The sequence below is a fragment of the Bombus pascuorum genome, chromosome 1, assembly GCF_905332965.1.
Source record: "Bombus pascuorum chromosome 1, iyBomPasc1.1, whole genome shotgun sequence".
NCBI classification, from domain to species: Eukaryota; Metazoa; Arthropoda; class Insecta; order Hymenoptera; family Apidae; genus Bombus; species Bombus pascuorum.
This window is the reverse complement of record NC_083488.1, coordinates 16,834,256-16,847,987: the sequence shown is the minus strand read 5'-3', so window position 1 is coordinate 16,847,987 and position 13,732 is coordinate 16,834,256. Positions and strand designations below refer to the sequence as shown.

Below are 13,732 nucleotides of genomic sequence, written 5' to 3'. Positions count from 1 at the left end.
CTTCTGAACACAACAATGGAAACGCAATGGTACAACACATTTCACTTTTTCGCAACGTGTGTACCGGGGAGCCTAAAAGTATTGCGCGATTTCCTACGTCTTACCGCGAGAGAACTCGCCTCCTAGACACAATGTAGATTTGGCCGTGTACCGTAAAAGCGTAATTATCATCTTTCGAAACGTGCCGGGGTCTTTCCAGAAACGTCGGTCCGTTTCCTTTACGAAAAAAGGAGAAACACTGTAATCTTGGCTTCAAACGTTCTTACGGTTTCTTTACGAAAAGTGTTCTATCAATGATTAAGTAAAATGAAATAAAAAATATTGTAAAACGTGGCATGCTACGTGTTTCGATAAAAATTTTGAATTTTACAATTATGCGTATAATAATACAAGTAAAAATTCGGTTATTGCTTTTGCAATATTCTTTTTACACATTTTTTATTTAACAGATATTATAATTATGTATACGTTATACTATCTTTGATTGTGAGAGTGCTCTTAAGATCTCGATACATTTATTTTAGATTTATCATGTAAGTATATTTGTAGAGCATTTTCTACAATTTCTATTCTGTCTCTTATTTATTATAAAATATAGCCAACATTTGTATTCTTTAATGATTTGTTATATGATAATCACTATCTCTTTATACTTTTCTTTCATAAAGTATTCTAGGCTATTCTCTGTGTCATACTCTTCCTACTTTCCTTGGAATATGTATCTTTTCTTCTCCTATTGAAATTTCCATTTTCCATACGATAGTTTCTCTGTATATATAATTAATTTCTACATATTTTACATTTGCCCTATATTAGGTAGCATTACTAAGTAAGTTTCTTCCTTCGTATTTTCTTATAGTTTAGATAATTGTAATGTCCAGTAGCAGTAAATTAACTTTTTCAATTAGCGCTTTTCATCCATACATGGCGTATTATAACATATTCCTCCAAGTAATTAAAATATAGCATCTTTAAGATGACATTCTAATTTATTTATTAATAAATTCTAATTTATTTAAGTACTCCATAGAACGATATAATTGTCTAAATAAATGCTATTGCAATTATTTGATACAATTCAATTTTTCCTACGTCCAACAACTACTTCTCCTTCTCCTTAAAAGAACAAATATCCAGCGCGACAATATGCAAAATACCGATACAGCTTTCTTTACGGGTGTATCATCAATTTACTCGCTCTCGACACTCAAGTTCGTGCAACGAACAAACGTACGACGTTCTCGCATAATTCCCAAAGGGTTAGGTTGTTTTTGTTTCTCGAGCGAAAGAGCTCTCCACCGGAGCTGCTGTGTACGCAGATAAGGAGCATCGATTCGATCGACTGGATCGGAAGTAACCCCATCCTCAGCAGCGGGCCGAGTGGCTCGATAAGACGCGCGAATCGCGCGCGAAATGCCGAAGCTTATTTATTGGCAGTCGCGTTCCTGCGTGCGGAACGCCGTGCCGTGGCTTCCACGCGAACCCGACCGAATACTTTTCTGTGATTCCAGCCATCCCGAAGCCCACGGACCGCGTTACATTCCTGCTTCGATCTTCCAGCGATCTCACCAGGTCTTCTTCCTTCACGGAGCAACAGCACCCACCGGGTGTATATTCACGCGCCGCGGGAGCTCGCATAAAACTGCTCCCGAGTTTGGTGGGGTCAGAGATCACGTTACCAGCCGATAAAGATCTCACGTGAGTGATTGTCGATGATATTTCACTTAAGGGATCGTCAAAGTCCACCGCGCACACGGCCCGATACCAGGAATTTCTTCCTGGCTACATCAACCCTCCGCTTCGCTCTTTCTACTCAACTTGTTCTCCGCCCGTACACGACTTCGATTACTTTGTGTAAGGTCTCTTCCCCTCACGATACTTACGTATTAGCTGCGCATTATTTAACATGTTTGTTGAGATAAGTGTATTTTGATGCTTTAACGTAGTTGTGATAGCTTTTGATATGTAGCTGCTGATTTGTTAAATCAACTGACTCCATGAGACAGAAAGTAAAGAAAATTGATAAAATTATGTGGAACAAGCGTCAATCGAACAAATTGCTTTAGCAATAAAATTTGTTGAATGGAGTTATAATTACTTTGGCTTGCGAACAACTCATCTTCGGGTTTCAATCGTTTTCTTAATAAGGCGTTGCGTTTTGTTCCGACAATTCCTGGACATAGCGGTCCTTTTTCTAAGCGCAGATACCTGAAAAACCACAAGTATTGTCTTAATACAGTTCTAAATACGTGCGTAACTGATATACTGGCGTAACGATTTACGCGGAGTTAAACATATTGTTTCTTACTCTAACACGTAGTTTCTTACATGTAGATCACATAAATGGAAAAAAGAGGGGAATATTTAAGAAAAACGTCAATGTAAGTTGCACGAGAAAATAATGAAAATCTAGAAAGATCAGAATAAATTTTTCATATTCGTTGTTAATGTTCGTATTTTACACTAAAGCAATCTCTTCTTTTCGAACGAAGCAAAACTTCATTTTTAATCGTAGTCAGTATTATGCGAGTAAGGTTAATGTGCTCCCCACAAGTAAACTAAAACTGATCAGAATTAAAGCAACGTATTTGGAATTAATACAATCAAATAAGAACTTACGACTTGTTAATATGTTGTAAATAAAATAGACACCATAGAAAATAATTTGTTGTTTGCGTAAATCGAGGAATGGATTTTTTAGAGAAATCTATGACTAAAATATAATAGATAGAATACATCCGTCAGACAATATTGCCAGTCACGAAGATTAGATTTATTCTTTTTGTCAAACACGAATGTTCAAAGTTCACGATACAAGAGCAATGAGTCGCATTATAAATAGAAAGAAATTGACACTTAAGTTCTTAAATCAATATCAAACCGTTATCGTAGCTATTTATTTGCGGTGGCGCCACCTCTTGCAAATTAAGGGGAAATCCAGACGTATATATATACAACATGCGTATTCATAGAGCGCCATTCAACACGCAGCGGACGTATTACTCGTTGCTCTTTCTTTATCTTATTCCTTTTTCCCATTTCCTACGCTTGTTTCGCATTGGCTCGCGGTGTGTATACTTCCTTGATAGTAGGAGTATGCGTTCGCAGTGCCATTTAATTAACTAAACGTAGCATAGACCGATAAACGGCACGTATCAGCCATAAACTTACCACCGCCTTCGACGCTGCTGATAACACTCTATCGTTGTTAGTTTCTTACCCACTGTTATGTCAGCAGCAGTGCACGAAAGTACCTTCACGCCCACGTTTCTTTACGTATACCGGGGATAGGAACTGCACGTACGGTAAAGAAGTATGCATTCGTGCGCTACACGCGTATGCATGTGGGAGTCGTACAACGTTCGTCAGAGATGGCAACAAACACCCCCTACCGAAAGAACGCTTTTCAGCTTGACGTCTTTCTTACTGCAATAATTTAGAAAGTTCTCCACTGATCGTAAAATTCATATTTCACATTAGCGTGAGGAGAAATTATGTTTATTCGTTTTCGTGCGTTATTCAAATTATCTAATGCAAATAGTATGCGACTGTTCTTTTTATACGACAACCAATAGGATGCAAAATTTTCGGTATTATAAAAAGGCACTGTTCGCGTACCGTTTCGTATCTCGATACTGATATTACAATTTACATAACGGAAACTTCGTGCTTGATAAAGTGAATAATCAATCAAGCTTATAAATTTCTACTTTAACATATCCTGTCACATGATTAAAACACGATAAACTGCATTATTCACAGAGATCGATACAGTATATTGATTTCGTAGTTAATTGTATTTTACGAGATTCCACGATCATTATTACGGAACGCGTAGAAACGATTATTCGCATGGTATTCCACTTCCCCTAGTTAATTAAGGTAACAAAATATGTTAACCATTTCCTCTTATCAATGAGCGTCGATTATGCCAACTTCTAACTACTGGAATGTTTTTAATTTCTTACAATTACAATTCAGTCAATATATATCTTGTATCAAATTTAATCCTCCTATCTACTTTAAGATTCAGTTTTCTTCGATTTAACAAAAATGTTTTATTAATTAAATATCAAGGATACTTGTCTCTCTTCCAAAGAATACTCCAGCATCTTAGATATTTGTTCAATTCTTCTCAATATTTTTAAACATAACATTCATCGCATTACGCTATTGCTATGAGTGCACTCGCAATTACGTCGCAGAAGAACTGTATCTCTTCAAATTGTTAACTCACAACAGTGGTTCTTCTTCTGAAAACGATTAATTTTCATTCAACTATGAGTCGAATATGTCTCGATACAGTTTAGTTTTTATAACTTCGATTCTATCACTTTGCGCGTCTAGTATCTGACTACTAGAAGGCATGATTATCTAACAAGCCGAAGAATTTCATAGGAATCGAATTACGATTAGATTATGACAACTATGAACGCAATATTCGTCGATTTATTGTACAACCTATTACGAAATGCTGCCAATTGCAATCGACTTGCAACATGTAAAAGCAGGGGAACCAGGGGTAGGTACGCGTTGAGTCAATCTGATATGATGCAATTTCTATCACATCTGGCTAAAAGCGGCAATCTTCGCGCTCGTAACACCTACGGCCATTAATAATTCCTACCCGGTTCCTTTACCACGTGGGTTTTCTCTGTACAACTGCAAACGACCATTTCTAGAGGCACGTTAAGATCGCGGCTTCTGTGTGCGTAATGCAGTGGATGCGTCTTGGTCGTTGGTTGTCCGACTCTTGACTCGATTTCGCGACCGCAACTCGAGAGATATATCTCTCCCGATTTCCTTCCCTCTCGTTCCTTCCCTCGTCTCTTTTCGTTTCTTTTTGTTACTCATCCGTTCCTTCGTCTCGCTTACCTACGGCTATACCGGCTCGTTCCCTCTTTCTTCTCGTCCCTCTCACCCCTTCCGTGGTTGTGCTGATTCTCCCTTCTCCTCCCACCCCGCCAATGGGACAGGGAGATAGCAGACCCCGTCGAGGAGACAACATAAAGATTTAAGACTCCAAGATGCGCCAATAAACATGCTGCGGCCGTGCAGTCAGCCTGCGCTTCTCTACTGCGTTCGCTTCTGTTCCGTTTCATTCGGTTCCGCTCTGCTCCGTTCCGTTCCGTTCTGTTCTGTTCTGTTCTGTTCTGTTCTGTTCTGTTCTGCTCTGTTCTGTTCTGTTCTGTTCTGTTGTGTTCTGTTTCACAGCCAGCATACGGGCAACGCGCATGTGCATATGTGTGTATATATATGTGTGTACGTGTACATACGAGAACCGCTTCGTCCACCGTACACATGAGGATGCAGGTTGCCTCTCGTATGCACGTGGTGCCACTGCGCGGCTGCGTAACGTGCTTTCGAAAAGTGTCTCGATGCGTATGCAGATACGCGGCTTAGCATGAATAGTATCTAGATCCAGCCGTGGATAACCCGCAACGATACCAGCAGATCCGAGCGCTGAAGCTGGATTTCTACTAGAAATCGCCAACACCGGAAGAACCGTTTCTTTTTTCTGTTACATAGAACCGGTAGCAAATATTTACCTACGCAAGATTTATACATAATTATCATTTTATCTTCCTTTTCTTTTTTAAGTCAAACTATTCTGCACGAATATACATTAGCAAAGTATGCGCGGGGCCACTATTCACCGGCATGCAACTCCTCTTGCTCCGGACACTCTTTCATTTACCGCCCTAATACATTCATTAACGTTACGAAGATCGTTAAATGGATCTGCCGTCCCGTTCCTCCCACGACAAAATCACTTGTCCTTTAAAATCCATTCGAAACATCGTCCAAGTGATCTACGACTTCTACTCGAACGCGTCGCTGTCGCGGAGGAAGAGGCCTTCCGGATAACGAGACAGAAGTACACCTGCCGCGTTCGTAGAGGAGGCAGGACACAGGCTGAAAAGTTTTCAATGCGAGGACGGTCGTACACCGCAAAAGTAGTAGATCGGGACGTTGGTCGTTGAAGCGGCAAGAGGGAGTCAACGGTGGAACCGTTGCTACTGCTCCAGCTCCTACTTTTGCCTGTCCTCTCGCTCTCCTCCGGTCCGGCTTATTTATTCCTCTCTCTGTCACTGCCTCCCTTTCTTCTGCGACTTCTTCTTTATTTCTGTCCTTTTGCCCGTTTTCTGCTTCCGCAAACGACAGCCGCTTATTTATACCCCGTCTTTGCATCGCGCGGGAGCGAGCGAGGGCGCTTTTGCGTTTACTCGCTACTGCCGTTCTCTCTGCCGCTTCTGTGTTCCTCCGCCAGTACACTTTGATTCTCTACCCTTTCGCTCTCGCTCCCTTTGTCGTTCGATACTCCTTCTCTTTCGCCACCTCCCTCTCTCTGTCTCTACCTCAAACCGTGGCCGACCCGTGTGCTAGCGAAAACATCAACGGCCAGGCACTTTGCTCACGAACACCGTGAGATGCGCTCGATGCGAGAGGCAATTCCGCGACTGCATCACCTGTCAACGCGGCATCGCGTTCCAACAGGTCTATATTACATGCAGCATGTGGCTAGTGGCTACTCTCGGTAATCGATGCTGAGCCCACCACCACCGGCTAATTCGTCCAACGAGAAATTTATGACGGCTACCGTTTTTTTTTCGATACGGACGCGTTGCTTAGGAAATAAGAGGCAGCGATACTCTTTGCCAGGAAACTTGATCGATATTGCTAATTTAGCTTATACTGTTAACATTAATTTCTGTTGATTTCATAGATATACAATTGATCTATCTTATTTTTAAACTTGTGCATAGAAACGTTGTTTCTCGAGTGAAACTTTATCTACACATAATTTCGAGATATTATAAATATATTTAAGCGAAACATTTTATACATAATTAATGAGAATTATTAGGCGTAGGATGGAAAATTTCTTCGGATATCCTTAGACTATCGATACACACTGCCGATATTCCAAGGTTCCCAATTACAAGGATCAATATGTATTGTTGATAGAATATTACCAATATTACACAATGATGTCGTGAACCTTGGAACATTGATTATGTTATTGACCGTTTGAAAGTATTCTTACGATAGAGCTGATACAAGTTCTTCCAATTTACGGATTAAGAAGTTATGTAGATGGGACACAAGATGTTATTAATCATTCCCAGATAATAAATCTATGTCTTTAATCTTTTTATTGCCTAATGTCTTTAATCTAATTCCTTCAAATGAGTATTCTGGTTATTTATAACAGCCAACGAGGTTTTCATAGTTTTATCACAGATCTTCTCAATATTCAATATATATCATTCTTTTTTTTTTAATATGATTAATGGTGGTGAATAGAAAAAAAAAGAATGAATGAATGGTCAAAGTCGTATATTAATTAAATTATTCTGACGCAAACAATTAGAGGTTAATGTTTTCAATGTGATTTATTACCTACGGTTACTCGGATATGATTTGACTGATTTAAAGTAAAATGAAAAGTTAGCAACACCGCGTGAGAAAGACACAACAAGTTGTAGAAATGCAAACTAACTCTGTTCCCTGGTAAAGTTCGAGAATTTGCATCATCTCTGATGAGATTCTTTATCAGAAAGCCGGATTTCGCTGAAACCAGTGGTGGCTTACGCAAATTGCATAATTATGCAACGATGAAATGTTGCGTTGGCTCTAGCGCGATCTTTTGATGCGCTGATTCCCTAGATCGTGAAATATGACGCAATTGAGTGGATTTGACGTGTTTCCACTCGAGAAGAAAAAAGAACAGTATCTTGACAGGTTCACAAGTTGGGAATTCCAGAAGAAAAATTTAAGAAAGATTATAAATTGAAGACTGATAACGCCCGTAGCTGATAAGGGAAGCTTAATTTTTAATTAGTCAGCAAGAGGACTAAATAAATATTTCTATATTTAACTCGCCACAAATGGGCGTGCTGCTGATATAGTCAATGTGTTGGCGAAATGGAACGCCAATCTCTCCTAGATGCTCTATATCTTCCGAATCAATTTCGATAAGCGCGTATCGATGACGCAAGGGATCTTTTGCCCAAAAAAAAAAAGAGCGAGTCGTTAAGTCCGATCACGAAATAGCCGAGCGATTGGAGGCGCGGTACGAACTATGGTTCGTGCTCGCCCCTGCTAAAGCTCCGAAGACCCGAACAAATAAATGCTGAAAAGAGGAACAAAACCGACATTATGTGGCATTAACATACAAAGTATGTCAGACCCGCGGTCCGCAGGCATAACATAGTATCGCGGCGTTCGCATACCCCGCCCGCTTTGCAGTGACCAGCAAGACGGGAAAGCATTGGAAAGAGACCAATCCCGAAAGCGATGTTTATAAAAGAGAGAAGAGTAAAGGAACGAAAGAGAAGGGTGAGAGGGAAAAAAAGAGAAAGAGAGAGAGACGCAACGAGTGTCGAATGTGCTCGAGTAGAGGCGATAGATCGTGTGCAGAATAGAGAGGGCAGAATGATGAACGCAGAAAGGTGTGCGTGCTGTGGAAAAGGAGCAAGGAGGAGGACGAAGGAGACAAGGGTAAAGAAGGAAAGGAGAGCGAGAGAAAGAACTGAAGGAGAGGAGAGAAACGTTTACGCTATCCGCAGTCCTCCGAAGTCCAGACCCATCCCGTCTCATCCCATCGTTTCGTTGTCCCCGTGTGTGCCACGCGGTGCGGCTTAACGCAAAAGGGCCCACAGAGCGGGAGCAGAGTAACAGAACGCGCAGGAAAGGGAAAGATCCGAAGGCAGCAGCAAGCCGGTGGCAAAACGAAAAATCGGCCCGCATATATCGAGCTGGCCTGCGACGACGACGACGACCGCGGTGGCGGCGGCTACGACGACGAAGTTGGGACACACACATAAAACCAAAGATTCCTTGTGTCCTCGCTGCCTAGTGGACTCCTGATCGGCTACCGCTAGCGATGGTTGCGAACTTGGTTAAATACAAGAGAGAGCCTCTTTCAAATAAACAACTACGTACACGATTCTACATTTATATATATATGTCTTTTTATTTTTATTGATTCTATTTGTTATACTTTCTTTTTTTTAATTAATATCGAAAATTAAGTTATTGAAAGCATAGATAGATTACAGGAACAAACATTCTGAATGCAAAAATTTTATAAAATATACTTAACAAATATATAATTTAAGAATTTGGTTGTATAAGATATATGTAATTAGAAAGATATTGAAAGTTTGTATTTTGATTTTCGAAAATGACCGAATTTTGAATTTTATATAATTTGAAAATTAGCATTTTCAAATGTATTACAAGCGAAGTAAGTCCTAAAATTGCTAACAATCAATGTTAATGATTAATAAATGAAGTACTTTTGGGAAGTATATTTTTCACTTTTTATAGCTTTTGAAGCAACTTTTTATAGCAACCGAATAAAAATTTTAATAAGATAAAATTTTAATTACGTTTGACTTCAGTTTAATGCGATACATTGTAGCTTTCGTTTCGATAACTACGGACATTAACTATACATATGTATCTCTATTTAAGGAAAGTCTCCCTCCAATTTCAAATGTTGCGCATGCCCAACGCTATTCACCGCCTTTACGCAGCTTTTACAGTTTTGTGTTTACTTTTGTGCTCAGAAGCTACTAGCGGAAATTTATATTTATGTCTAAGATTCCATATATTCCAATATATTTACATATGTAATATTCTATGGTATGGAGCCCCCAAGAAAATTATTAATTAAAAATTCGAGAAAATGAGTGAAATCGAAGAGTAATGTAAAACACATTGTTCTAATTATACTAACTAAATATTTATTTTCATAAATATGCATAGAAAATCCAATGATTGAAAAAATGCATTGACCTCCTAATGTTTACAGATAAATCAACAATATCAATTAACAATTTTGATAATTACTGAAAACAAAACATTTTTTTAGAAAAAGTTAAACGAATGTTTTATATGCGTATTATAATGTAAAAGTTAACACAATATCATTGGAATATAAGCACTATTATAATTTGAATTATAGACATTTTTTTGATATGGTCAAAAATATAATATTATTTCGTTTTTTTGTTAACATATATTAGGTAACCCTTTGAAGATAAAATACCACGACATTTTAAATGAATTTGGTATCTTGTAATCCAATATGAATTTGTATTAGCGTTGAATATTCCATTTAGATCTTCTTGAGGTAGAATTTCTGTAAGTAAAAATGCTTAATATTGGATGACATGTTATTTATTTTATTATTATTTACTTTATGTATCAAAGTACACTTACGTCCAGGATCATTATGTGTTAATAATTGCACATCATTTTCTTTAGTGAATGTCTGCAAAGCTGGTGGTACAACACAACATGTAGCTAAACTAATTTGTACAATATTTGGCTTTATCTGTTCAAATAAAGGTAATATAGAATAGACATAACACTATAAAATTAAACATTAAAAGAAAATATAAACTGATAATTTTACATTTGCCCATTGAAATAGGTCAATAAACGTATTTGTGTTGAGATCACTTAAACCAACACTTGATAATTTGCCAATTTTCACATATTCTTCTACTCCAGTCCATAGGTGTTTCAATGATTCTAATAATTCTTCTGGACTTTCCTTGCTTGAATAAGCAATTACTAAAGATTCAATTGCATTTATATTTAGAAAACTACAAACTGAAAAGAAATTATATGCAACAGAACATTATTTAAAATACAATCTGGAAATAAGAAATTATAGCTCATACCTTGATCTACTGCCTCTTTCAGTAGGTTTACATCAGCTGATGAAATAAATACCTTCACAGTTATCTTAACATCTTCTCTATTGATATCTTGCAAAGCATTGTCTTCTACACCTTGAATCTAAAAATAAGTAACTTTTCATTATAACGATGCATTCTCCAAAAACATTAAACAACAAGTAAGAAGTGGTCATACAATTAATGGATTTTCGCCAGTGCCTTCATTGTCTCGAAGTATAATTTTTAACGTTTCAATTAACTGAAAAACAAAAAGATACCTGTAATCTATCATAAATACAATATTTTACTCAACTTTAATAGAGACATAACCTCGAGAATTATGATCCTGATTATGATATATGGAAGACTTAATTCATAAGTTTTATCATTGAAAATTCAAAAACTGACCTCATCTGTAGGATTTTGACTTGCTTTTGCTTTTGCTTCATTTAAGGAAAGTATATTTCCAGTTCGAACTAATATATTTTGAGATAACATAGTATGGTACAAAATCGCAAAGAATGTTAGCAAGCGCGTTGCAGATGACTAACTAAAAGTATTACGAAAACTAATGACATAGATCGTAATCAACGATCACTTGCTTACGATGAATTTAATCGTAGATGACGTGGCTGACTAGGCAATTTTAAATCTAGAGATAATATCAATAAAATTCCAGCATGGAAGAATTTATATACACACATGCATGTGGCTTTCTGAATTTGTACTACAAACATCATATTATTCGAACCATTCTTAAAGTTTGTTAAGCACGAGTTGCTTTCAGGCTATCTGCGTAAAAATGCACTTGTTAGACACTCATAATTACGTAATTAGCATTCTAGAATTACAGATTATGTAATTGTAAACAGTTGCCTGGAACATATTTCTTTGTACAATTATATATACATCATATATATGTATATATAATTGTACGTATATTTACATGATGTGTGAAGCAGAATTTGAGTTTTATAAATTACATTATGCAATTATACATTCGAGCATCATTATTACAATCATTTATGATTAAATTTTTGTATAATAAAAGTGATATAATTTGTTTAACAACAAGAAGTTACCAATTTTATAATTTTATTTACGCCCATTACAAATTCTAATGTACACACATCGAATTTACATTTTCAATATGTGTAGTTCTACAAACATAAAATGCAATGTTAGATTGATAGAATTCAGTTATCGAAGCAAATTAAATAAGACATTAAATTTTAATTACGATATTCTTATTGCAGACATAATGTATAATTGGTTTTGGTTGGTAAAATACAATTGGTGGTACTCAAAAATAGACTTAAATCAAGCAATAAGATTAATAACATAGATACGGTATTTCATTGGTACCTACAGTATCTACGTATCCACTTAGTATATTAATAAAATTTTAAGTGTAACAGATAGCGCAACAGTCGTTGTAATAGAAAAATTAAAAAACCACTCTATAAAATGAATGCATCACGGCTATCGGTGATGTGCAAAAAATAAATACATTCTGCTTAGTATTTATAATTCACTGAAGTCTATGCAGTAACAGAATAGACTGTAAAAAGTAAATTTATTAATGATAAAATTATAATTGTGCAATAAAAAATGCCTGCTGACATACTTGGATATATATATGCCGCTACAGTAGCGGCTGGTGGTGTACTTGGTTATGTAAAAGCCCGTAAGTTTATATTATTTATATAATTTACTTATAAAATTATTTGTATCATCTTTGATTAATTACTTTTCATATTTGATTCTTTATCATATGATTTTTATTCATTAAAAAGCAATTAATAGAAAATAATTTCTTAAAAAATAAAAATTATGTGATTTTTTAAAGAATCAATTCCTTCTCTGGGAGCTGGACTTATCTTTGGATCCGTTTTGGGCTATGGAGCTTATCAAACTTCTCAAGATCCCACAAACATTAGAGTTTCTATAGCAGCAACTTCACTTCTTGGTGGAATTATGGGTTATCGTTATTATAATACTGGTAAAATAATGCCAGCCGGGATAATTGCTCTACTAAGGTAATATTTTATATAATTATGTTGTATATTTGTATTATATATAATAATTATAATAAAATTAAATTCTTTTTTAGCTGTTTAGTATTTGTGAAAACTATTGTAAGGTCTTTTACTGGTACAGCCCTTGTTAATGAAACATTAAGTAAAGGAAGTAAGACAACATAAATATAAATTTTTCTGATAATTCCACAATTTTTATTTTATTATCTAAAATATAATAAATATGCATGTATAGAATATACATAACATAGGTAGTTTAAGATGAGGAACAATTAAATCTATAAAAAGGGAGAAGAAAGTAACTAAGGTAGACTGTACTATGTGTATTGGGTATATTGTGCTGGATGTATTGGCTGTGGTACTTAAAATGGTTGACCTGATGAATGTTAGGAATTTAAATATTGTGAGTCTGAATCCCAATGCTTGAAACCTTTTTTGTTGTATAAAAGACTTTCCTTCAGGAATAAAATTTATGTTTGTTACAGTACACTATTTGTTACAGTATGTATAACTTGAATATATCTATTTCAATAAAGCTGTCTTAAATGTTATTTAATGTTGAATTATTATAAATATGTTATTAAATAAAGAATTAAGATAATTATTGGAATTTATACTTTATTTCTATTTTAATTTTGTATCTTGTTATACAAATTGAACGTTTTTAAACCATTGATATCTACTGATATTATTTTGGTAGCATTGAACATTGACGTCACTTAAACTTACTCTCTTAAATTTTGTTATTTTTATACACATGTGTACCTATGTTATTTAAGCAGTTAATTAAACTCCAAATCCATCTGTATCAACATAGTGTTGGTAAAAGTAGAGATGTACTGCATATTATGAAATAAGTATTGCATAAAATGGAACAGGTATTCCATATCATTTCTCACTTTATGACATACATTTGAAAAGTAACAATTTGTTTCCTATACGTAAGATCATAGAAAAATTCGAATGTATCGTAACATAGATTGTAAACTTAACATT

General features: G+C 35.9%; 2 protein-coding genes across 3 annotated transcripts; one reads left to right on the top strand and one right to left on the bottom strand.

Moving 5' to 3' along the window:
- Window positions 1-9,941: 9,941 nt before the first annotated feature.
- Window positions 9,942-11,577, bottom strand: LOC132906634 (glutamate--cysteine ligase regulatory subunit). 2 transcript variants are annotated; one of them, XM_060958987.1, is made up of 6 exons: window positions 11,106-11,577; window positions 10,894-10,956; window positions 10,701-10,818; window positions 10,430-10,629; window positions 10,234-10,348; window positions 9,942-10,153 (listed from the first exon to the last, which is right to left on the bottom strand). In XM_060958987.1, exons 1-6 carry the CDS (start codon window positions 11,193-11,195, stop codon window positions 10,008-10,010), a joined length of 732 nt encoding a protein of 243 aa, XP_060814970.1. In that variant the 5' UTR covers window positions 11,196-11,577; the 3' UTR covers window positions 9,942-10,007. The 2 variants fall into 2 exon arrangements, with proteins under 2 accessions (XP_060814970.1, XP_060814979.1); XM_060958996.1 differs by having other exon boundaries at window positions 11,400-11,577.
- A 572-nt stretch (window positions 11,578-12,149) lies between these two features.
- Window positions 12,150-13,223, top strand: LOC132906646 (transmembrane protein 14C). The gene is made up of 3 exons (XM_060959008.1): window positions 12,150-12,384; window positions 12,547-12,736; window positions 12,811-13,223. Exons 1-3 carry the CDS (start codon window positions 12,309-12,311, stop codon window positions 12,899-12,901), a joined length of 357 nt encoding a protein of 118 aa, XP_060814991.1. The 5' UTR covers window positions 12,150-12,308; the 3' UTR covers window positions 12,902-13,223.
- The last annotated feature ends 509 nt before the right edge of the window (window positions 13,224-13,732 follow it).

Bases quoted from the DNA above. Each gene is read 5' to 3' on its own strand.
- LOC132906634 (XM_060958987.1), bottom strand. From the start codon at position 11,195: ATGTTATCTCAAAATATATTAGTTCGAACTGGAAATATACTTTCCTTA. The intron at 10,819-10,893 runs GTATGACCACTT...ACTTATTTTTAG, and splicing joins CTGGCGAAAATCCATTAATT to ATTCAAGGTGTAGAAGACAA. The intron at 10,630-10,700 runs GTATGAGCTATA...ATTTCTTTTCAG, and splicing joins GAAAGAGGCAGTAGATCAAG to TTTGTAGTTTTCTAAATATA.
- LOC132906646 (XM_060959008.1), top strand. From the start codon at position 12,309: ATGCCTGCTGACATACTTGGATATATATATGCCGCTACAGTAGCGGCT. The intron at 12,385-12,546 runs GTAAGTTTATAT...GATTTTTTAAAG, and splicing joins ACTTGGTTATGTAAAAGCCC to AATCAATTCCTTCTCTGGGA. The intron at 12,737-12,810 runs GTAATATTTTAT...ATTCTTTTTTAG, and splicing joins GGGATAATTGCTCTACTAAG to CTGTTTAGTATTTGTGAAAA.